Source organism: Narcine bancroftii, chromosome 1, assembly GCF_036971445.1.
Source record: "Narcine bancroftii isolate sNarBan1 chromosome 1, sNarBan1.hap1, whole genome shotgun sequence".
Taxonomy (NCBI): domain Eukaryota; kingdom Metazoa; phylum Chordata; class Chondrichthyes; order Torpediniformes; family Narcinidae; genus Narcine; species Narcine bancroftii.
The window spans coordinates 24,155,929-24,181,289 of NC_091469.1; the positions used below are offsets into that span (position 1 = coordinate 24,155,929).

General features: G+C 42.5%; 1 protein-coding gene and 1 long non-coding RNA gene across 6 annotated transcripts in view; one reads left to right on the forward strand and one right to left on the reverse strand.

Moving 5' to 3' along the window:
* Positions 1-2,108: 2,108 nt before the first annotated feature.
* The window catches only part of mamdc2a (MAM domain containing 2a), a 163,195-nt gene continuing 139,942 nt past the window's right edge, over positions 2,109-25,361 (forward strand). Inside the window, exons 1-3 of one of the 5 annotated variants that reach the window (XM_069922560.1) lie at positions 2,109-2,347; positions 4,512-4,722; positions 17,329-17,445. In XM_069922560.1, the coding sequence (XP_069778661.1) occupies positions 17,430-17,445 (16 nt within the window). In that variant the 5' untranslated portion in view covers positions 2,109-2,347; positions 4,512-4,722; positions 17,329-17,429. Of the gene's footprint in view, positions 2,348-4,511; positions 4,723-17,018; positions 17,142-17,328; positions 17,446-25,361 lie in introns of those variants that run through there. The other 4 variants (XM_069922552.1, XM_069922568.1, XM_069922534.1 and 1 more) reach the window with 4 other exon arrangements.
* LOC138755885 (uncharacterized) lies at positions 10,412-21,678 on the reverse strand. The gene is made up of 3 exons (XR_011352605.1): positions 21,571-21,678; positions 20,955-21,102; positions 10,412-10,881 (listed from the first exon to the last, which is right to left on the reverse strand). It is a non-coding gene; the product is annotated as an uncharacterized lncRNA (long non-coding RNA).

Sequence of the window (25,361 nt, forward strand, 5' to 3'; positions counted from 1 at the left end):
CTCCTGGCGCTATACCTGGCCATCTGCCACTTCTGATACTTCTTGGAGGGCAGAACATTCACCATTTTTTCCAATCACAAGCCCCTCACCCAAGCACTGGCTATGGCCAAGGACCCGTGGACGACCAGGCAACAACGCCACCTGTCCTACGAGTCTGAATTCACTACAGACATCCGGCCCCAGGTAGGCAAGGACAATGTAGTTGTGAATGCGCTCTCCTGCCTGGCCATCAGCATGCTAGCTCCCGGCCTTGACTATGCGCAACTAGCGCAGGCCCAGCAGCACAACGCCGAAACTCAAGCTCTCCGGACTGCCATCTCAGGTCTCCAGCTCGAGGATATACAGATTCCTGAATCCGCCCAGCCGCTGCTCTGCGATACAATCTCGCCCACCCCTCAGTAAAGACTACCATGGGTATGGTGGCACAGCTATTTGTCTGGCATGGCCTCGAGAAGGAGGTGGCAGTGCTAACCCGCAACTGCATCAAGTGCCAGATGTCTAAAGTCCACAGGCACTCGCAGGCCTCTGTTCAACATTTCGACTCGGCAATGCGGAGGTTCCAGCATATCCATGTGGATGTCGTGGGCCCCTTGACAGTGTCCAGGAAGTCGCTGTACCTGTTTACCATAATGGACAGAGCAACTAGGTGGCCAGAGGCCATCCCGGTCTGTGAGATGTCAGCAGAGACCTGTGCTAGAACCATGGTCAGCCAGTGGATCGCTCGTTTTGGTGTGCCGATGCACATCACGAGCGACAGAGGCGCCCAATTTACATCCGCACTATGGTCGCAGCTGGCAAGACTTTTAGGGGTAACACTGCACCACACCACGACCTACCACCCACAGTCTAACGGGTTGGTAGAGAGGTTTCACCGACACCTAAAGTCTGCTCTGATGGCAAGACTTTCCGGCCCAAACTGGGTGGACGAGTTGCCCTGGGTTCTCTTTGGGATGGGACTCAAGGAGGACCTGCAAGCCTCGTCAGCAGAAATGGTTTATGGCGCGCCACTCTCCCTGCCAGGTGAATTCTTCGGCCTGGAGGCCGAGACGACACACAACGAAGGTGAGCGACTGGGCAACCTAACCCCGCCGCCTGTAAGGTAAAACATCATGAGATGGGAATGTGTAGGGAGTTACCCTGTACAGGGCTGTAACAAGAAGGGGAGGTGTCCTTGTACTCCTGTTAGGTAAAACATCATGAGATGGGAATGTACAGGGCTGTAACAAGATGTGAATGCATCCTTGTACTTACAAGATAAGAGAGACATTGATGGATTGAGAGGCAGGAAGCTAGCAGGGAAAGGATAGCAACAGTTTTAGTCATTGGACAAGTAATGATATGATGATGTTCTAAGCACATATCCAAGGGTATAAAAAATCACCATTTTGCTGATAACGGCAGAATGCATTCTCCGACTAACATGGTTAGTCGCAAGTGTTACAATCCGGTAATAAAGAACAAAGAACCCTGATTTCGACTCAGCCTGGTGTTTGTCTCACTCATTCATGAACAAAGCAGACCTAACACGCCCCCATCGCACCACAGCACCCGACCATCCCATCGACCAAAAGATCTGATGTGGCGCAATTTGTGTTCATCCAGAGAGGACCACAGAGGCACCCAAACGAAGCACCCAAACGAAGGGCCATACAAGATGCGGGTGAGGGCTAAGTTGATGGTGGTGGAAGGGCCATACAAGATTCTCCGGCAGTCGAGTGGGACTTTTACTTTCGATGTGGGGGCAGGGAAGAACTGTTTACTGTAGACCATTTAAAAGCTGCTCATTTGGACTTATCATAGCTGGTTCAGATGGCTGCGCCCGAGTGCCAGGGCTTGCTGCCAAAGCGACAGGACACGTAGCTGGTTCTGGGTGGGGGGGGGGAGTTGTGTGGTGGCGCACATCCTCATGGCGAACCGGCTCCACTTGTATCGCCACCTGGAGATGCAGTCATGGTGAAATGGCATCATCAAAGGTTTCTTTCTGACTCCAGCATCCCTTCCAGCGCGCCCTGGGCAGCAATTATGACATCACAATGCACCAGGTGACTGAGCTCATGCTGCCCTTAAAGGGACGTGCTGAATTTAAATAAAACCAGTCGTTAATGACCTTCAGTGTGGCGGCAGTGATTTCCTTCAGCTCTTGCAATTGTCACAATGTTACCATTTTGCCTGTTGTCTTGGTAATTGGAGGCTTGACAATTGGCCTCACCATTCTCAAATAAAATAGGAAAGGCTGCCAGAATGCCCAAATCTGATCATATTTAAGGAGCTACACAACTCAGATTGGTTCTGATACCACATGGTTCAAATAGTGAGTTGACTCACATCTATGGATGTGAGAAGGAAGGTAAGAGAATTTAAGTTCAAGTTTGCCATCATCTGATTGTACGTATACAACCAGACAAAAGAGCATTTTTCTGGACCACAATACACACCTAACAATCACATACTGTATATACAAAAAGATATAATTTAAAATAAATATATACAAATATTTGGGAAAGAGTTCCTTGGAAAGGATACTGTTCATCAATCCCACAGCCTGCGGGAAGAAGCTATTTCCCAGCACGACAGTCCAGATTTTGATGCCCCTACACCTCCTACTTGATGATATTGAGTCAAAGACAGGGAAAGGGTCTCAATAATAGAACCCAATTTAAGCAAAGCTCCTGGTAAATGTCATCAATAGAGGAGAGGGAAGCTCAAGGAAGGAAGAAGAAAGAAAGAAAGAAAAGCATCCTTCACAACCTCAGGGTCTCGCCAGTCTCAAACTTTTTCAAATATATTCACTTGCTTTTTAATGTAGGAAACCATAGGATCCTGGGAAGATCAGAAAGATGCGACCTTATAGTCTGCTCTTAATGATGTTGGTTGAAAAAAAATGAATACAATAACTATGGAATATCACTGCTATTTAAACCTAGACCACAGGATGAATGAAGCTCAGTTACAAAAAGGTATAACCTATTCTGGAGTAGAGATCAGCAAATGAATGGGAAGTCTGGGTTAACTAGTAGAAGCAGAAACACAATGCTCCTTTAATAGGCATTAACATTACAGACAAGCTAATGACAGGGCTCAACAGGCTGGCTAGTCGCTGAGAGTTCTAGAATTTGTCAGGATTTGGAGTATGGCATTTAGAACTAAGGTGGTGAGAAATTTCTTTATTTGGAGGGCGGTGAACCTGGGGCATTCTCTCTCACAGAAAGCTGTAGAGCAGGGCTGTCAAACTCAAATTCACAGAGGGCCAAAATTAAAAACTTGGACTAAGTCGTGGGCCAAACTAAATATTTATTGAAAATTTTCAACCACATCTGCATGTTTTCTCTTCTTTCAACATATGTAATGTTAAACTTTTTCTTATTAAAATAAATGTTTAATAATAGTTTTGGTTAAACTCTTTCCAGAAGAAGCATTAACAAATGAGAAATAAAATATTCAATAAATAATATTTCTCTATAGCCTTTAAGCTCCTTTTAAATGTATTTTTTTTCACAAGCCAACAAGTCAAAAAAATAACAACTTGCTTCAATGACAAACAGGTTTGTCTTTTAAAATGATGAACATATAGTCTCCCTCCCACCTGACTTGAAAGGTCCTGTTTTCTGTCTTTCGTTTGGCCATTTTCCGTAAGGGGTTTATTACATGTGAGTTGGGCGACAGGTCGCAGATGCTAATGAAAGTAAAGAGAGGAGGTGGAGGCGATTAGCGGGCTGACGCCAATGCATTTGCAAAGCATTCTGGGATTTGTAGTATTAGCTGTGCATGTGCGGCGGCCAGCGGGCCAGCTCTAATACATATTTGATATGATCTTGCGGGCCAAATATAATTATATTACGGGCCAAATTTGGCCCACGGGCCTGAGTTTGACATGTGTGCTGTGGAGGCAAAATTACTGAATACAATTAGTAAGATAATAGAAAGATTTCCAAACACGAAAGGCATCCATGGCCATGAGGAGAGAGGAAAGATAAGGTCCTGAGAAAGAGGATCAGCCACAAATGCTAGTGCTGGCTCGAAGGCCAAATGATCTACTTCTTCCCCATCCCATGTTTGGAAGTTTCTACAGTTCAAATTAGTGCTGGCAGGTTTTTTTTCCTCTATGAATGGATTTTTGTGAGTGAGGAAACAGGTTGGGTCAATCTCAAAGACAAGGACTCTGAACAGTTTTGGTAGGAAAGGATTTTATTTACAGAAGGCAAGTGTGGGAAATGGTAACTGATGCAGTACATACACACACACACACACACACACACACACACACACACACACACACACAATTTACAGCAGCCATGGGAAAGAAATAGCAGACAATTAATAACGAACATGGGGAAAATAGCATGGGAACAAAATATACTCACACATATACAATGAACTGGTACATACAATGATCAAGGAAAATCACTACGATGCCCCACCACCCCTGGACTCAGTGCAGCCACGGATCTATGCTACAAGGGGCACTAATTAAGCGCTGTCAACCCTTTTAACAGTGCACTTCTTACCAACAGTTACTCCAGCACCCTTCCACATTTCTAGGCCTAGAGTGAAGCAGGGTGGTCTGAAGCTGGCAAAGAAGGAGAACAAAAAACACATGGCACCTTTAGAGTGTTGAAGGGACAAGCCCAGGTCGTTAGCAGGGACAAATGGCTCAGTGCCAGGAGGGTTAATCCAATTACAACAGCCAATGGCCCAAGACCAAAGCTGGAGATTCCAGTCCAGGTAATTTACAAGGTGGCAATGGGTAGGGCAGAACCAAACCTTGATTGGCAGGTATATCCTCTGACTAGGTAGAAGGCAGTGCTGTCACATGACAGCCACAACCCTTCCCAATACATGGATAAAAAGAAAGATTGAACCCAACATCCCATTAGGACATGCCTTTCTGTCTCACACAAATTCCCCATATTATCGGTCGCTCTGTAGACATGTCTATCTAAATTCTCCCACCAATGTCCTGTCTCATACCCAGCCACATTCATCTATCATCTATCGCTTGCTGGACGAAGTTGCTTCCCAGTCCAGCAAAAATTTGAGATTCCATTTTTATATATTAAACATGGGCCCTCGATCTGTAATGCATTTTCCTGTTTGTAAAGCTTCAGAATATGCACGAACATTCTTAATTTTAGATATTAGGCGATGAGATCCTAGTTTCTGTACTCTGAATTTGAATCAGCCCATCTCCAGCTGTTATGTATCAGAGAATCAAATAGAATTGGCCAGTCAAGAATTACCCTGGACTTCAGGAAACTTTACTCCTATGAGTCCACAGACATTCCTAAGAAGATAAACTTTGGGCGGATCTTGGACTTTCTATTGATTTCCTTGCTTAATTTATCTTCAGTTAAACAGAAAGCATCAATATGGGGATGCAGGTCCCATTTTGACATTGTCACCTCATAAGGAAGAGTTTTTGCAAGATCCTTCCGAATGATATAACACATTTAAACAAATAATTGGTTTGAATTTGTTGTCACTGCTTTCCATATTGCTATCATCATAATTTAATAGATTGTTTAAAATATTTTGCCTTAATGTCAGAAGGAGTTCAGCTGTATGCCATGAGCCACCTACATTCTTCCGATTCTGGCCTCTCAAGGATTCCTAATGTAATCACTCCAGCAGTGAAAGCTATGCCTTTATCTTCCAAGGTGCTGAGCTCTGTTTTTCCTCCTTCAAGGCTTTTCTTGAAGTCCACCTCTTTAATTATAGCTTTCATCCCAAAATCTCCATAATGACTCGGTGTCAAATTTTATTTGATGAAGCCCTGTCAAAATACTGGGCTTAGGCATTTTGTTGTTGTTGTGGTATCAGGGCTTACAGAGAATGGCAGGGAAGAAGAATGGGGCAAATTAAAATTGCTCAGTGTTTTGGTTTGCTGACCTGCCAAGAATAATCAGTGCTCAGAGTTAGTGGGTCATTCATTGCAGGCAGCTGAAATCCTTTCAATTCTCCTGACACAGTAAGACAACACGTTATAAGGAATCTTATAATTCATGGTAAAAACTGAAGGAAATTGCCCAATGAAAGACAATGACCTATTTAAAAATGTGATCTCACTCAAAGGATCATACATGAACACTTCCTTATGAGGTGACAATGGCAACGGGTGACCCTTATCCAGATACTGTCCTGATCATTTCCTTTTGGCTAGAAGGAGAATGCATATTAATAAAGCTGCATGCATGCTTTTTGATTAATGTACAATAAAGAAGGTGAAAATAATCTAAATGAAGGCCCAAGTCCCTCCAAAGTTTATCCTGCCAGGAAAGACTGTGAACTCTAAGATTTCCTGAGTCTGGGCTGATTCTTCAGCTAATTCTCTTTGATTTTTCCAACATGTAAAGAGCTGTGAGTACAGGAGGTACTTAACCATATAACCAAATAACCGTTTACAGCATGGAAACAGGGCCATGTCGGCCCTTCAAGTCCGTACCGGTTCACTTGAACAACTCCACTAGCTCCTCCGCAAACTCCTGAGGAAGCAGAGGCTCTCTTAGGTCGGTACATCCTGAGATTTTCCAGGTCCTCATAGATTCTCTTTATAAGACCCCGTTTTCTTGGATACTTTACTCCGTTCCATTTCTCTTTATAAATCGCTGTTCTCTGGGAATCTTTATACATGTTCTTTTTCTCTTTATAAGTCCACATCCTCTAGGATTATTTACTCCATTCCTTTTCTCTTTATAAATATCCGTTCTCTGGGATTCTTTGTCCCTTTTCTCTTTATAAGTCCCGGTTCTCTTGGATTCTTTACTCCTTTTGTTTTCTCTTGATACGTCCCCGATCTCTGGGAATCTTTACTCTGTTTCTCTTCTCTTTATTACTCCCCATACTTTGGGATGCTTTACTCCATTCATTTTCTCTTTATAATTCCCCGTTCTCTGGGACTCCTTACTCATGTTCCCTTTTTCTTTATAAGTCCCCGTTCTCTGGGATTCTTTACTCATGTTCCTTTTTTTCTTTTGTTGGTGAAATTCCTCTGACATCTGAAAATAGCATGTCCTTGCAATTTCTGAGGCAATCTATGCAAATCCCAGCAATGAAATACATTGTTGTAATGTCGGAAACATTATAGACTTTGCACACAGCAAGATCCCAGAAACACCAATGTGATTATAATTACAGAATCTTCTGGCTGCAAAGCACTTTGAAGTGTGTTGAGGTCATGAAAAGCATTATATAAATGCAAGTTAATATTTCTTTTCTGCTTGTGGTGGTGCCTGCTAATGAATACATATTGTTCCAGGGACACTTAAACCAAAACACCATCTTGGTATCACTTACATGGCACGAGATCTGAGTTGAATATCCTGCACAACTGTGGCCTCTAAGACTGAAGTAATTCCTCAGCATCACACTTTCTAGAATGAGCCTTGAGCACACGAGCAGGTGACTCAGCGGCAAGAACAGAAATAAAATGCAGCACGACCCACCTTAAAGAATCAGCCTGAACTCAACAAATCTTATCCCTATGAGGTAGAGGATTAACTCTTCATCCTACCCTGGTTCTCCTGCCACCACTGACCCTCAACTAATACGTATCCTGAGTGTTGTGATGATCAGAAAATTCAAAGGGCACTATTAACTTCCACATCCCACTGTCTCTCCGAGTTCATGTTCCACTCCAGGTTGTGAGCACAAAAGATCCAGGCTGACTCCAGGATGGTTCTGAGGAGTACTGAAGTCAATGTTTCCTTTTTTTGGCTGAAGACCCATCTTCTCTCTCAGACAAATGAAAAAGAGCCTATTATTCACAGGCAGTTTTTTTCATTTTTTGTGTCTTACTCCTATATTGGGTACTCCCCTTCTCCTGATAATAGAGCAGCAAAGAATATTCAAGGATGAGCAAGATGGTGGTTAGACAGCATTATAATTTCACAGTTGTTAACATGCAACAAATGTAATATCAAATAAAACAAAAGCAAAGGTGTGGATGATCTGAGAATCCATAATGTGAACAGAAAATGTTGGTGATATGCTGTGAATCAGACAACATCTGTGGAAAGAAAAGCAGATATAATATTTAGGGTCAATGGCACTTCATTATTACCTTGTTGCATGAAAATTGGCTGTTGCATTTCTTATATATCACAGGGCACTTTATTTGCTGCAAAGTACTTTGGGATATACTCAGATTTTGAAAAATGCTTTCATTCTTTCCTCTTCCTGCTTAGAAATGTTGGCAGTCATTTGGATTGACCTCTCCATGGTCCATTTAGCAAGTTGCTTTTTTTTCTCACTTTTTTTCCTGGCTTTCCTCAAGTATTCACATATTTCATTTTGGATCTCATAAGGTCATAACAGCTGTATTTTCCTGTCTACTTCATTGTTCTCTCTGGTTGTACAACTTTCTTTGTCGACTGGCTATATATCATAAATCTTGATGACTCTGCATCCTTTAAAACTGTGCCAGTCTCAATTTCTCCAACTTAAGTTATCCATTCTTCTCGCTTCCCAGTTCATAGCCTATATATATTTTTCTAAAATCTGCTAATAATCTTCCTAAAGTTTACTTTACCAAGTTTTTTTTTTAACCAGCTGCAAACTGCAATTAGGAAATAAGAATGGAAAATTGTGTAAATATGCATCAGGTCAGGCAACATCCATGGAGAGAGAAATAGAGTTAATGGCTCCAGTGGATTACTCTTCATCAGAGCTGGAAACATATGTGTTGTTCTGCAGAGAAGAAGGAGAGGTGAAGAAAGCATCTTTGACAGGGTGAGGATAATTTGAGACTCTGAGTCTCAAAGAGGTGTAAGTAGGAAGTGAATGAGAACAGAAGAGAGAATGCAAAAAACTCCTGGAACAATAATAATCCTTTTCTGGTAGAATTTTTGCTCAAAATGTTGACTATCTTTTCCTTTCCCTGGATGCTGACTGACCCACTGAATTCTTCCAGATTTTATTGTGTTGCAGTAATAAACCTTGTTCCCTGTAACAATTCGATTCCATTCTCCCAGTTCCATCATGCCTATTCAGACTTTAGACATACAACATGGAAATAGGCCCTTCCTGGTAATGAGCCCGTGCCACCAAAATACCCCATTTAACTTGCAACCCCATAGGTTTTGAAAGGTGGGATGAAACCGGTGTACCAGAGGAAACTCACGCAGACATGGGGAGAATGTACAAACTCCTTGCAGATAATGCCAGATTCAAACCCAGGTCGCTGGCACTGAGATAACAGTGCACTAACTACCTGTATCATTTTTGCCCTCAATCATAGTTGACAGAGCTCCCAACCACATCTGTTCCTTTCTCTGCACATGTCCTCCTACCATCCACTGACCCAAGCACTCCTTCCATGTGAATTTGTGCTTCTTCCGATTTGTTATGCTGTATTTGATGCTTACAATGTAATCTTATTTGCAACATTGATTGTGTAAATATTTTGAGAAGTTGCAACTTTTCTGCACTATTGCTAAGTCACGTTTTTTGCACATTTACTATCCATTTGTTTTTATTGTCTTTTTAATTCAATTAAGTATTTAGCTTGTAGTTGTATTTTAGTTGTTTTAGTTGCAGCAAGTAAGAATTTTGAACATGTTCAATGTATTCTCAAATTCTCACCTCCCTGCCTTTTCAATAAGATGTTTATCTTTGGATGTTTCCCTGCTGTAGTTCTCCTTCAGCCATGACTCTGTTGTGTCCACAAGATTGTAATTGCCAATTTCTGGATGCGCCTTAAGGTCATCTACTTGTTTCATACACCCTTCAGTCCCATGTTCACCACTCTTCTTCTTGCATTTGTCTCTGCGTTGTCTGAGATTAATTTCTTATCCCTTTCTAAACTTTACCCTTTTTTATTTTTTAATATCTCTCCTGCGCTCTCCTTCCCTTTAGCTTTATCCATACTTTTCCCATCTGTTGAACCCACCCCATTGCTCTCACCACCACAGCCCAGTCTCCCAGTCCTCATCACCAGTCCAGTCCCCTGCCTCACCACCACAGCCCATCCCCCTGCCTCACCACCATAGTCCATCCCCCTGCCTCACCACCACAGTCCAACCTCCCAGCCTTTGTCACCACAGCCCAGCCCCACAGCATTCCCCACCATGGCCCAGTCCCCCAGCCCTGTCCACCACAGCCCAGTCCCCCAGCCCTCACCACCATGGCCCAGTCTCCCAGCCCTCACCACCACAGCTCAGACCCCAGCCCAGTCCCCCCAGTTCTCACCATCACAGCCCAGTCCCTCAGCCCTTGTTGTTGCAGGCCAGACTCCCAGCCGTCACAACAGCTGAAATGCTTTGGAAGGTTGTATATAAAAGATTTTCCTCTGACTTCCTCCAGAATCTAACTCCACAGTTGTCGGTGGGACCAAATTTGGAGTGTTTGCAGTTCTCATCACCCAGTTCTTGGAAAGAAGTCACTCAGCTGAATAAGGTGTAGAAAGGATTTACTAGGATGTTACCAGCTGGGTTTGAGATATGAGTACAGACTGGATAGGTAGGGGCTGCTTTCCCTGAAGTGTAGGAGGTTGAGGGGTAATCTTATAGAGGTGTAGTATATAAAATCATGAGGGGCATGATAAGATGAATGGTCATTGTCTTTTTCCCAGTCTAAAACTAGAGGGAGCAGGCTTAAGGTGAAAGGGAAAATATTTAAAAGTGACCTGAGGAGCAACTTTTTCACACAGATGGTGGTGGGTGTATGGGACAAGCTGCCAGAGGAAGTTGTAGAGGTGGGTACAATTACAATATTTAAAAGACATTTGGACAGCTTCATGAACAGAAATTGTTTAGTAGAATATGAGCCAAATTCAGGCAAATGAAACCATTCCAGGTAGACATCTCGGTTAGTGCAGATGAGTTGGGCCAAAGGGCCTGTTTTCCTAATGTTTGACTCCAATGGCTCTAAGAAGGATCTCTTGTGGACCTGTAAAAGAATCATGGAGCTCAAAAATAGTCCCTTTAACCCACTGAGTCCAAACTAACGGCAACACTGGAAAATAGGAGGAGGAGCAAGCCAGGAAACTCGCTAGTCTGGCCCATCATCCAACATGATCAAGGTTGATCTGTGCTGGCCTCTTCTGTCAAGTTCTGCATCATCCTCAACTCCTCAATTGTTCAAATATTTATCAATTTCTACCTTAAATATTTCTAAATCTTTGGCCTACACCATCTTTTGCCACAGAGAATATCTGAGATTCAGGTCTCTGAAAGAAATTTCTGCACAACTCAGTTTAATGTGACCAGCCCTTTATGGTATAACTTTTTCTGTTTATCCACAACTTTTCCATTGGAGAAAACATTTCATCATCCACCCTGTCCAGCCCCCTTAGGGTTTTACATTTGAATAAGGTCACCCCTTGTTTTAATAAATTCCTGGGATTACAGGCCTACAGTGTCTAATCTCTCTTTTTTAAAATAAAAACATTATTTAAAACTTTTACAACGTAAAATCAATAGCAACAACAGAAAAAAAAAGATTTTTATACAATATAGTAAACCCCCCTCCCTCCTTTCTTCCCCAAACCCCAGCCAGCCCCCTCAAGGGGAGCCAGAAAAGAAAACATAAAACATATACAATATTTTAAGATATTTCCAAACCCATATATTCCAAATAAGATGACCACATTTTAACAAAAAAAGAGTAAGTATCATGTAAATTATGTTATTTTCTCCATATAAATATAAGCTCTCAATTCATTATGCCAATGAGCTATATTAATCTCTACATTGTCTTTTCAAGTAATTGCTACACATTTTTGTCCCACAGGTAACACCAAATGTACAAATGCTATTTGAAACTTATCCAACTGCAAACCAGTCAAAGAAACCATATAACCCAACAAAAAAAATCTCTGGATCTAATGGTAATTTGATTTCAAATAATTTCTCCAAAACCAATCTAACTTTTTCCCAAAATGGTTGTACCCTATCACAGGACCAAACTACATGCAAAAAAGTTCCAGTACTTAACCCACATCTAAAACAAAGATACAAATTACTAAATTTCTCAGGAGTCAAGTATAACTGATGCAAAAAACTGTAATTAACTAAACCATATCTTACATTAATCAATTTAGTTACCCCTTCATGACACATAACCTCCCAATCCTCTTGAGGTATAACATAAATTAAATCGCTTTCCCATTTATGTCTAGATTTCTCCAAATTCAGTTTATCCATAGTTTCCTGTAACAATCGATACATATCTGAAATTAAACCTCTCTTTGGAATAAAGGAAATCAAAGATTCAAATTTTGCTAACTTAGGTAAACTCATCTCTTTACCATAATTATCCCATATCAAAGCTCTAAGTTGGTAATACACAAATAAAGAATTTACTGGTATACCAAATTTCTCCCTCAATTGATTAAAAGAAACTGTTCCTCTTCAAAACAATTCTGAATCACTTTTTTTATACCCTGAGAATACCATATCTTTAAATATCTATTAAACATTGAAAAAGGAATAAGCTGATTTTGATATAATGGAGTTTGGATTGATAATTTACCCTTTGTTCCTAGATTCCTAGAACATAATTTATTTTAATCCATAACTTTAACAAATGTTTTAATACTGGCATATCACATCTCTGCAATAAATTCAAATTCCACTTATGTATAAACTGGTGAACATCAAATTCTTGCTAAATATTTACCTCAGTTGGTACATACAGATCAAATAGGTTTTATTAAGAATAGATGTGCATCTGATAATACTCTTAGATTGATAACATTAATCAATGCATCGAGACAGCATCCCAACCAACCAATGGTGGTTGTGCTTGAAGCGGAAAAGGCATTTGATAGGATTGAATGGAATTTTTTATTTAAGGTGCTGGAGAAGTTTAATTTTGGTCTTTTTTTTAACTGGTTGGGTTAAGGCATTGTATAAAAATCTGATTGCTATGGTGATGATGAACGGCAAACTTCTTTGCCATTTAAATTATCGCAATCAACTCATCAAGGTTGTCCATTGTCACCAGCCTTGTTTGCATTGGTCATTGAACCATCAGCTCAGGCAATTCGACAGAATGACAAGGTTAAAGGGATAAGAATTGCAGATGATGAATATAAGATTAATTTATTTGCTGATGATGTATTGATTTATTTGACACATCCAGAACATTCTTTGAAATATTTACAAGAATGTTTAGTTCAATTTGGGGAGTTATCTGGGTATAAGGTGAATTGGGATAAGAGTGAAATATTGCCAATTTTGAAAGGGGATTATAAAGAGTGCAAAAATATTATAAAATTAAGATGGTCTGATAAAATTAAATATTTAGGGGTAACTGTGAATTCAAATGATCAATCTTTAAATAAGTTAAATTATGTACCTTAATTGAAAATGATTAAAATGGATTTGATTAAATGGAAGGATCTTCCATTAACACTAATAGGTCAAGTAAATTGTATTAAAATGAATATTTTTCCTCATATTCAATACTTATTTCAGTCCATGTTCATTTACAAAGGTTTTTTTCAAGATTTGAATAAGGTGGTGAGGAAATTTTTAAGGAAGAGAAAATCAGCTCAAGTAGCTTTACATAAATTGACATGGAAATATGCACTAGGTGGACTTCAGTTCCTCATTTTCAAAATTATTATGAAGCTGCACAGTTGAAGTTTGTTAGTAGAATGGTGGATATTAATCAGCCTCCTAGTTGGGCCACTTGTCCGTGAACTACTCTTTGCAGACGATGCCGCTTTAGTTGCCCATTCAGAGCCAGCTCTTCAGCGCTTGACGTCCTGTTTTGTGGAAACTGCCAAAATGTTTGGCTTGGAAGTCAGCCTGAAGAAACTGGAGGTCCTCTATCAGCCAGCTCCCCACCATGACTACCAGCCCCCCCACATCTCCATCGGGCACACAAAACTCAAAACGGTCAACCAGTTTACCTATCTCGGCTGCACCATTTCATCGGATGCAAGGATCGACAATGAGATAGACAACAGACTCACCAAGGCAAATAGCGCCTTTGGAAGACTACACAAAAGAGTCTGGAAAAACAACCAACTTAAAAACCTCACAAAGATTAGTGTATATAGAGCCGTTGTCATACCCACACTCCTGTTCGGCTCCGAATTATGGGTCCTCTACCGGCATCACCTATGGCTCCTAGAACGCTTCCACCAGCGTTGTCTCCGCTCCATCCTCAACATTCATTGGAGCGACTTCATCCCTAACATCGAAGTACTCGAGATGGCAGAGGCCGACAGCATCGAATCCATGCTGCTGAAGACCCAACTGCGGTGGGTAGGTCACGTCTCCAGAATGGAGGACCATCGCCTTCCCAAGATCGTGTTATATGGCAAGCTCTCCACTGGCCATTGAGACAGAGGTGCACCAAAGAAGAGGTACAAGGACTGCCTAAAGAAAGCTCTTGGTGCTTGCCACATTGACCACCACCAGTGGGCTGATATCGCCTCAAACCGTGCATCTTGGCGCCTCACAGTTTGGCAGGCAGCAACCTCCTTTGAAGAAGACCGCAGAGCCCACCTCACTGTCAAAAGACAAAGCAGGAAAAACCCAACACCCAACCCCAACCAACCAATTTTTCCTTGCAATCGCTGCAACCATGTCTGCCTGTCCCACATCGGACTTGTCAGCTACAAACGAGCCTGCAGCTTACGTGGGCATTACCCCTCCATAAATCTTCGTCCGCGAAGCCAAGCCAAAGAAGAAGAGTTGGGCCAAGGTGGAGTTAACCTGTATTTCTGAATTTGATGTTCACCAGTTTATACATAAGTGGAATTTGAATTTATTGCTGGGATATGATATCCCAGTATTAAAACATTTGTTAAAGATATGGGTTAAAAGAAATGATGTTATAGGAACAAAGGGTAAGTGTCTAATCTTTCTTGATAGAAAACTCATTTACACCAATCTATGACAATTCCCCCACATGATGAACTCTTTCAATCTTGTTAATCCCCTTGCTTCAGCCTGAAACTGACAGGCAACTGCTCTTTGTTAATTGATGTAGTATCCCTATCACTCTTCTCCTGTGATAACATTTCTCTTACTGCTGAAAGAAAGGAAACTTCCATTCGGCCATTCACTGGCACAGAAGCAAGGGTGTTGAGGTGGTGCAGCAAGATAACAATCAATGGTCTGGTGGGCATTTGACCCCATATTGCCCTGTGTTTACTTCATTGTGACAACCTCAATTTTGATCCGTTCTGATAGGGTGTCAGAGCTTGATGTGAACTCACAGCAACGGCTCGCAGTGACTTGGCAAGCGGACATCAACATAGTCCTGATAGTACAATGAATGGAACTTGACCTCCTTCAACTCCCAGAAGTTGGCAGCTGTATGCCAGGCTGATAAACAGTTCCTGGGTGTTAAATATAAATAATGCTTTTACATCTTTATTTTCGGGGAACACTTTAGATGACTCCCTGGAAATTAACGCTGGCAGACTGTCCATATTTGATTCTCTCTCTCTCTCTCCCTCTCTCCTTCTTTGTCTCCATCTTTCTCGCTTCTCTCTCTCACCCTCTCTCCTTCTTTGTCTCCATCTTTCTCACTTCTATCTCACTCTCTCTCCTTCTTTGTCTCCATCTTTCTCGCTTCTCTCTCACCCTCTCTCCTTCTTTGTCTCCATCTTTCTCACCCTCTCTCCTTCTTTGTCTCCATCTTTCTCACTTCTCTCTCTCACCCTCTCTCCATCTTTGTCTCCATCTTTCTCGCTTCTCTCTCTCATCCTCTCTCCATCTTTGTCTCCATCTTTGTCTCCATCTTTCTCGCTTCTCTCTCTCATCCTCTCTCCTTCTTTGTCTCCATCTTTCTCACTTCTCTCTCTCACCCTCTCTCCTTCTTTGTCTCCATCTTTCTCGCTTCTCTCTCTCACCCTCTCTCCTTCTTTGTCTCCATCTTTCTCACTTCTCTCTCTCACCCTCTCTCCTTCTTTCTCGCTTCTCTCTCTCACCCTCTCTCCTTCTTTGCCTCCATCTTACTCGCTTCTCTCTCACTCTCTCTCCTTCTTTGTGTCCATCTTTCTAACTTCTCTCTCTCACCCTCTCTCCTTCTTTGTCTCCATTTTTCTCGCTTCTCTCTCTCACCCTCTCTCCTTCTTTGTCTCCAACTTTCTCGCTTCTCTCTCTCACCCTCTCTCCTTCTTTGTCTCCATCTTTCTCGCTTCTCTCTCTCACCCTCTCTCCTTCTTTGTCTCCATCTTTCTCGCTTCTCTCTCTCTCGCTCTCTCTCCTTCTTTCTCTCCATCTTTCTAACTTCTCTCTCTCAGCCTTGCTCCTTTGTCTCCATCTTTCTCGCTTCTCTCTCTCACCCTCTCTCCTTCTTTGTCTCCATCTTTCTCGCTTCTCTCTCTCACCCGCTCTCCTTCTTTGTCTCCAGCTTTCTCGCTTCTCTCTCTCACCCTCTCTCCTTCTTTGTCTCCATCTTTCTCGCTTCTCTCTCTCACCCGCTCTCCTTCTTTGTCTCCATCTTTCTCGCTTCTCTCTCTCACCCTCTCTCCTCCTTTGTCTCCATCTTTCTCACTTCTCTCTCTCACCCTCTCTCCTTCTTTGTGTCCATCTTTCTCACTTCTCTCTCTCACCCTCTCTCCTCCTTTGTCTCCATCTTTCTCGCTTCTCTCTCTCACCCTCTCTCCTTCTTTTTCTCCATCTTTCTCGCTTCTCTCTCTCACCCTCTCTCCTTCTTTGTCTCTATCTTTCTCGCTTCTCTCTCTCTTCTCTCTCTGGGCTCTAAGCATTGCAATCACCTTCAAAACAAGCAGGTTAAGCGTTCAAAGAAAAAAAAGAGCCGTTTTGCAATCAGGGCTAGCCAAAATGCCCACTGTCTTTGCAAGAGTAGAGAGCGGAGATGATGAGCATAAACTCTGCGCGGAAGAGAGGGACGAGTGCTGTAATTTTTTTCCCCAACGCACACGCTTCGCTCTGCCCCCGCTCTCGCAAATAAATAGCTTCGCACAGCAGTCTCCTTCTTGGTAGGTGTATCCCTGTGAATCTGGAACTCGTTACACACCCCTTCGCGCTCTCTCTTTCTCTCCTCCCCTTGGAACCTCAACGCTGCTGAATCTGCAAGAACCCGCCTGTGGCTCCACACGCGCCTGACTAGATGAGGACCCTGCTGGGTGACCCAGAGTTTAAAGAAAGTTGAAGCATTCATTCCGCGCAGTCTTCAGGGGGAAGCCATGACGCCTCTCATCTTTTTATTGCTGCACGGTAAATGCTCACCAATCAATTGAGATAAGGTCATTCCAATGCTCACCTGTGCAAGAAAAGGGATTTTTTTTTAAAGTGTGTTTTTTTAAAAAAAATCTTGAGATGAGAAACAAACGTTTGCATTTGAAGTATTTTGATTTTTTTTCCCCTCTTTCTCTTTACCCATTGAAATACATTTGACCACAAGTCCTGAAGTTCGGTAGCGTCTCGGTCCAGGGAAGCAGCGGATCGTGCGATTTCGAGCAAGATCTGTGTGGCTATGAATCCGATCTCCTCTTTGGACCCTGGATGGTGAACTTCCAAGGTAAGTGGGTCACGAGGGCGACTGCCTCAGAGGATGAGCAATGTTGTTGGAGAGACTGGTGCAAACTCGAGTTCGAAAAATGCAGCATGGATGAAGGGTATTGGCAACTCTCAGTGGTTAAACTTTTCAAAGCCCGGTCTGTCTGAATCTGGTGCTATTCTGGGTTACTCTTTTGTCCAAAGTACATGTTCAGCCACGGGTGTTTCAGAGGGTTTAGCATGTCATATTACATACTGTGTGTGTGTGTGTGTGTGTGTGTGTGTGTGTGTGTGTGTGTGTGTGTGTGTGTGTGTGTGTGTGAGAGAGAGAGAGAGAGAGCGCTTCAGGTCTCGATTTGACCGGTTGAACTGTTCTGTGATCACACCTGTGATCTTTCTACATTTATAGATACGGGTAGGGGCTGACATGCGCCTGCCGCCTTAGTAACTGTCTGTATGGAACGTTGGACCCTACAAATCCCTTTTAGACCAATTCATACCATTGCTCAACCTGCCCATCTCTGCAACCCTCCGAAATTCCAGGTCTGCTGCCTTGTTGCAGCGGCGACCGAGCTACAAGGGTCGGTAACGTCCCCCCGGTCGCCCCACGTCTCATCCTTCTCCTGCTGCATCTCGTCCCATGTCCCTCCTGGGCTGGCGTCAGATTTCAATTGACAATCGCTCCCGTGCGAGATTGTGTTGCATTTATATTTTCTTCAAGGGTCAAAATCGTTGCAGGTCCTCCCCCCCACATTCTGAGCACCCGGCTTATAGACACCCCTGTACATGAGACTGGGAGACAGGTGGGGTGGGGAAGGAATTCTTGCCTGTGGTGGGGCTGCGGGTATCTTCTTACCGGGTGCGGAGAGGGCATTTCGGCGCGCCCTCTCTTCCCACCCCCAGAACTCCGGCCACAACAATCGGGGGCTGGGTTGAGCTGGGAATGGTGAGCTGGGTCCCTCGTTCAGCTGGCGGCCACTCTTCCCGTGCCTGCTCCATCTATTTTAGTTTGATATCCAAGTGGCATTGCCAAAGTCTTGGATTGAAGCAGACAAGATATAGGAGCAGAAGAAGGCCCATTGGCCCATCGGGACAGCTCTGCCATTCTAATCATGAACTGATCCATCCTCCCACACAGTCCCACTCCCCTTCTCACTGTAACTCTTTATGGCTAATCAAATACCTGTTAATTTCTGCATTAAATACTCACAATGACTTCATTTCAACAAATTTTCCACACCTCTGTTTTAAATTGATGTCTTTTTATCCTAAAGTGATGCTCTCTTGTCAGAGAATCCCCTACCATAGGAAGCATCCTTGCCACATCTACTCTATCCAGGTCTTTCAGCATTCAAAATGCCTCTGAGGTCCCCCTTCATCCTTCTGTCATCCAGTGAATGCAGTTCAAGAGCAGACAATTGTTCCTCATATTGCTAACCCTTTCATTCTTGGTATCATTCTGGTAAATCTTCTCTGAACCCTCTCCATGTCGGCATGTCTTTTCTCAAATGAGGCACCCAAACTGTACATAGTAATCTGTGAGGTCTCACCAGTGCTTTAACATTACAACCCTGCTCTTGTATGCTATCCCTCTAGAAATGAATGTCACCACTGACTCAACCTGGAGGTCAAACTTTAGGGCATCCTGCACAAGGACTTCCGAGACCCTTTGAATCTCAGAATTTTGAATTTTCTCCTCATCTAAATAATAGCCTGTCTATCTATTTCTTCTACCATAGTCCATGATTGTACACTTTCCAACATTGTCTTTCATTTGCCATCTCTTTGCCCACTCTCCTAATTTATCCAATCTCTGCAGCCTTTAGGTATCCTCAGCATCACCTTCCTACTACCTATTTTGTATCATCTGCAAGTTTATTCACAAAACCATCTATTTCATAATCTAAATCATTTACAAACAACATAAAAAGAAGCAGCCTCAACACCGACCCCTGCTGGTAACTAGTAGCCAACTAGAATAGGATCCCTCCTTTCTGTTTCCTGCCGATCAGCCAATGTTCTACCCATTCCAGTATTCTTCCTATAATTTCATGCACTCTCATCTTGCTTTGCAGCCTTGTGTGTGGCACCTTGTTGATGGCCTTTTGAAAGTCCAAATACACAACATCCACTGCGTCTTCCCTGTTTAACCTACTAGTAATCTCTTCAAAAAATTGCAATAGGTTTGTTGGGAACTATTTTCCTTTTAGGAAACCATGCTAATTTGGGCCTATCTTTGCATGCATTTCCAGGTATTCCATAACCTCATCGTTGACAATCGACTCAAACAGCTTCCCAACCACCTTTCTCATCTTAAACATTGGAGTGATAGTTTCAATCCTCCAGTCCACCAGAACCATACCAGACTCCATTGATTCCTGGAAAGTCATTACTAATGCCTCCACAATCTCTACAGCTTCCTCCTTCAGAATCCAAGGGTGCATTCTATCCAGTCCAGGAGCTTATCTACCCTTAGACCATTTAGCTTCCCAAGTACTTTCTCTCTCATGATCTTGACTGCACTCACTTCCCTGAGAGGCTACTCATGTTTTCTACAGTGAAGACAGATCCAATATTCATTCATTTCCTCTGCCATCTCCTTGTCTCTTGTTGCATTTTCTCCAGCATCATTTTCTACGTCTTCTTGGGTTACTCTTTATATATTTAAAAAAGCTTTTAGCATCCTCATTGATAATACTTGCTAACCTCCTTTCAAAATTTATCTTTCCTTCCTAATCATCTTAATTGTCTTCTCTAAGTTTTTTAAAGTTTCCCAGTCCTCTCTCTTCCCACTAATTTTTACTTCCTTGCATGCCCTATCTTTTGCTTTTACTTCGCCTTTAACTTCCCTCATCAGCCACAATTGTCTCGTTTTTCCATTCACACCTTTTTTTTTCCTTTTTGGTCTGTGCCTGTCCTGCACTTTCCGCATTTCTCACGGATGCTCCAGTTATTGGTGATCTGCTGTCTTCCCCATTAGTGTGTTTTTCCAATCGACTTTGGCCAGTTCCTTTCTTATGCGCCTGTAATTTCCTTTACTCCACTGAAATACTGACACATCTTGTTTTCATATTTCAAAATGAACTTCTTCATATTGTGATCACTGCTTCTAAGAGTTCCTCTACTACCTTAAGCTCTGTAGTCACCTTTAGTTCAATACAGAACAGCCAATCCCCTGGTGGGCTCATCAACAAGCTGCTCCAAGAAGCTTTCCCATAGGCATTCCACAAATTCTCTTCCCTGAGATCCCGTACCAACCTGACTTTCCCAATCTACTTTCATGTTAAAATCCCCTATGATTATTGTAACACTGTCCTTTTGACATACCTTTTCTATTTCCAGTTGTATTTTGTAATCCACATCCTGGCTGCTTTTTGGAGCCCTGTATAAAACTGCCATTAGTGCCTTTTTACCTTTACCATTTCTTAACTCAACCCATAAGGATTCTACCTCTTTGGATCCTATGTCCTTTCTTTCCAACAAGTTAATATTGTTGCTTCCCAGCAGAGCCACGCTGCCCCCTCTACCTACCTGCCTATCCTTGCAATACGTTGTTGTATCCTTGGATGTTCAGCTCCCAAAGACATCCATCCTTTAGCCACGACTCAGTAATGGACACAGCATCATACTCTCCAATCTGTAGCTGTACAGCAAGATCATCCACCATGTTTTTCTTATGCTGTGTGCATTTAAGTACAATACATTCAGACCAGTTTTTGAATGGACTGTGACTGTCATCCCTCTGTCTATTATTGTGTCTTGTTGCTTGCCTGTCATCCTCACTGCACACTATTTTTGCTTTACTACTGTTTCCCCCTTCTTCAGCCCTTACACTCTGGTTCCCATTCCCCTGCCGAATTAGTTTAAACCCTCCATAACAGTGATATTAACCCTGCCTGCCAGGATATTGGTCCCCTTTGGGTTCAGATGTAACCCATCCTTTTTGTACAGGTCGCACCTTTCCCAAAAGTGACCCAAATGATCCAAGAATCTGAAGCCCTGCCCCTGCACCAGTTTCTCAGCCATGAATCTCACGATTTTTGCCCCACTAACATGAGGCACAGGCAGTAATTACCACCCTAGAAATCATGCTTCTCAGCTTCCTCCCCAATTCCCTGTATTCCCTCTTCAGGACCTTCTAACTTACCTATGTCACTGGTACTAACATGTACCAAGATTTCTGGCTGTTTTTCATCTCCCCTCAAGAATGTTCTGCACCTGATTGGAGACATCCCATACCCTGGCACCAGGGACGCAACACACCATGCAGGAAACTTTATCGGGCACACGGAATCTCTTGTCTGTTCTCCTCACAATGGGATCTCCTATCACAATTGCATGCCCCTTGCCCTCTCTGCTACCAAGCCATACTCAGTGCCAGAGACCCAGACCCTCAGGCCATTCTCCTCAATACTATCCAGAATGATAAACCAGTTTCTGAAGAGGATGGCCATAGAGGCGTTCTCTGCATACTCCCTGTGACTCCGATCTATCATTTCCTTACTCTCCCTAATGAGCTGTAGGTCATCAAGCTGCAGCTCCATTTCCTTAATAGTCTCTTAAGAGCTGCACCTCAATGCATCTGGTGCAGATGTGGGCATTAGAGATGCTCAGATTCTCCCAGGGATCCCACATCTGACATGACAGAAAGCACTAAGATGGACCTATCAAACATTGCCATGAACCCAGTTTATTTTACACATGTCACTATGTAATGCAGAAATTTACACCATACCTCTAGTGTCTGCACTATAGATGGACTGGGCATGGCACCATAACTAAATAATTAAAAATAAGGTATATTTAAAAAAAATCTTCATAGGATGCACGTTATAGGAATTTATTGCCCACCCCAAAAATCAAGTCCCTCTCCTTCCTTAGCTGAGAAGTTTACTTGGCCAATTCATGGGCAGTTTACATTTAACTGCAGTGCTGTGGATCTAGACTTGTATCAATGCCATACCAGAAATGGTTAAAACTTATTTGGTTCATTTCTGCCCTTGAAAGACACCAACAAAACAGATGTTTTGTAAATAAATCATAAAGCAAGATGTGAAATAGGCTCTTCAGCCCATCGTGTCTGCCCAACTATTCAATCCCACTCCACCTTCTCACCATAACCTTTGATGCCCTGGCTAATCAAGAACCTATCAATCTCTACCTTAAATACACCCAATGGCTTGGCCTCCACAACCCACTGTAGCATCAAATTCCACACATTCACCATGCTCTGACTAAAGGAATTCCTCTCTGTTCTTAGTGGCCACCCTTCAATCTTAAAATTGTGTCCTTTTGTCCTTGGCTCTCCCATCATGGGAAAGAACCTCTCTACATCTACTTTATCCATGCCTTTTAACATTCAAAATGTTTCAATGAGATTCCTCCTCATTCTTCTAAATTCCAATGAGTACAGCCCAAAAGCTGTCAAAAATTCCTCATATGATAACCCTTTCATTTCCAGGATAATCCTTGTGAACCTCCTCTGAACCCTCTCCAACGTCAGCACGTTTTCTTCAATGAGGAACACAAAGCTGCTCACGATGCTCCAAGTGAGGTCTCACCAGTGTCCTATATAGCTCAACATCACATTCCTGCTCTTGTACTCTATTTCTCTTTAAAAGAATGCCAGCATTGCATTTGCCTTCTTCACCCACCACTGACTCAACCTACAAGTTTACCTTCAGGGTATCCTGCACAAAGACTCCCAGGTTCCTTTGCAACTGGGCATTTTCAATTTTCTCCCCATTTTAAGGGTAAAGAATAATTATTCTGGCCATTTATTTTTTTCTACCAAAGTGCATGACATACACTTTCCAACATTGCATTTTATTTGCCACTTCTCTGCCCATTCTCCTAATCTGTTGTTCTGCAGCCTCCCTGTTTCCTCAACATGCCCTGCTCCTCAACCTACCTTCGATTCATCTGCAAACTTGGCCACAAAACCATTCCCTCCCTAATCTAAATCATTGATATACAACATAAAATGAAATGCCCCAACACAGACCATTGTGGAACATCACTTGCAACCAGAATATAATCCCTGTTTTCTGTCTCTCTGCTTCCTGTCAATCAGCCAATGCTGTACCCATGCTAGCATGTTTTCTGATATACTGTGCACTTTTGTTAAGTAGCTTCATGTGCAGCACCTTGTCATTGGACTTCTATAAATGCAAATACACAACAGCCACTACATCACCTTTATCTAGCCTGCTGTCACTTCTTCACAGAATTCCAGATTTGTCAAGCAAGATTTTCCCTTAGGAAACCATGCAGGCTTTGCCGATCTTGTCATATGCCTCCAAGTACACCATAACCTCATCCTTGACAATCAACTCCAACATCTTCTCAACCACTGATATCAGGCTAATTGGTCTATAATTATTGTTTCTGCTACCTCCTTCCCTTCTTGAATAGTGGGATGACACTTGTGATTTTCCAGACCTCTGGAACATGCCAGAATCTATTGATTCCTGAAAGTTCACTACCAATACCTACTACTTCTTTCAGAATCCAAAGATGCAATCCACCTGGACCAGGAGACTTATCTACCCTTAGGCCATTCAGCTTTCAGAGCACCCTCTCCCATGAAATAGTAACCACACTCACTTCCCTTCCCTGATACCTTTGGACATCTAGTACACTTCAACCAGGTAAATTACTTACCAGGTAAACTACTTATTAAGTTTCTTTCCCATCTTCTTGTCTCCCATCATTATTTCTCCAGTGAGATTTTCTAGAGGTCCTATATCTACTCTCACCTCTCTTTAACTCTTTATATATTGTACTTAAAGAAGTTTTTCGTATCCACTTTAATATTGTTTAGTCTACTTTTCCATATAAACATATAACCACTTACAGCACAGAACAGGCCAGTTCGGCCCTACTAGTCCATGCCGTAACAAATCCCCACCCTCCTAGTCCCACTGACCAGCACCCGGTCCATACCCCTCTAGTCCCCTCCTATCCATGTAACGATCCAGTCTTTCCTTAAATGTAACCAATGATCCCGCCTCGACCACGTCTGCCGGAAGCTCATTCCACATCCCCACCACCCTCTGCGTAAAGAAATTTCCCCTCATGTTCCCCTTATAATTTTCCCCCCTTCAATCTTAAACCATGTCCTCTAGTTTTAATCTCCCCCTTTCTTAATTGAAAAAGCCTATCCACATTTACTCTGTCTGTCCCTTTTAAAATCTTAAACACCTCTATCAAGTCCTCTCTCAATCTTCTACGCTCCAGAGAAAAAAGCCCCAGTCTGCACAACCTTTCCCTGTAACTCAGACCCTGAAATCCTGCCAACATTCTCATGAACCTTCTCTGCACTCTCTCTATTTTGTTTATATCTTTCCTATAATTTGATGACCAAAACTGTACACAGTACTCCAAATTTGGCCTCACCAATGCCTTGTACAATTTCATCATAACCTCCCTACTCTTGAATTCAATACTCCGATTTATGAAGGCCAACATTCCAAATGCCTTCTTCCCCACACCATCTACCTGAGTATCAGCCTTGAGGGTACTATTTACCACAACTCCTAAATCCCTTTGTTGCTCTGCACATCTCAATAGCCTACCATTTAGTGCATATGACCTATTTAGGTTTGCCTTTCCAAAATGTAACACCTCACACTTATCTGTATTAAATTTCATCAGCCATTTCTCAGCCCACACCTCCAGCCTTCCTAAATCACCTTTTAATCTACGGTACTTCATTTTTTCCCTCCTTATTAGTATTTTCAGGTGTCTTCAAGTTTTTAAACACTTCCCAATCCTCTATCTTCCCACTATTTTTTGGCTTCCTTATACACCTTCTCTTTTGCTTTTAAGTTGACTTTGACTTCTCTTGTCAGCCACAGTTATGACATTTTTCCATTAGAATACTTCCCCTTTTATGGCATGTATCTGTCCTGTGCCTTCTTCATTTCTTACAGAAAC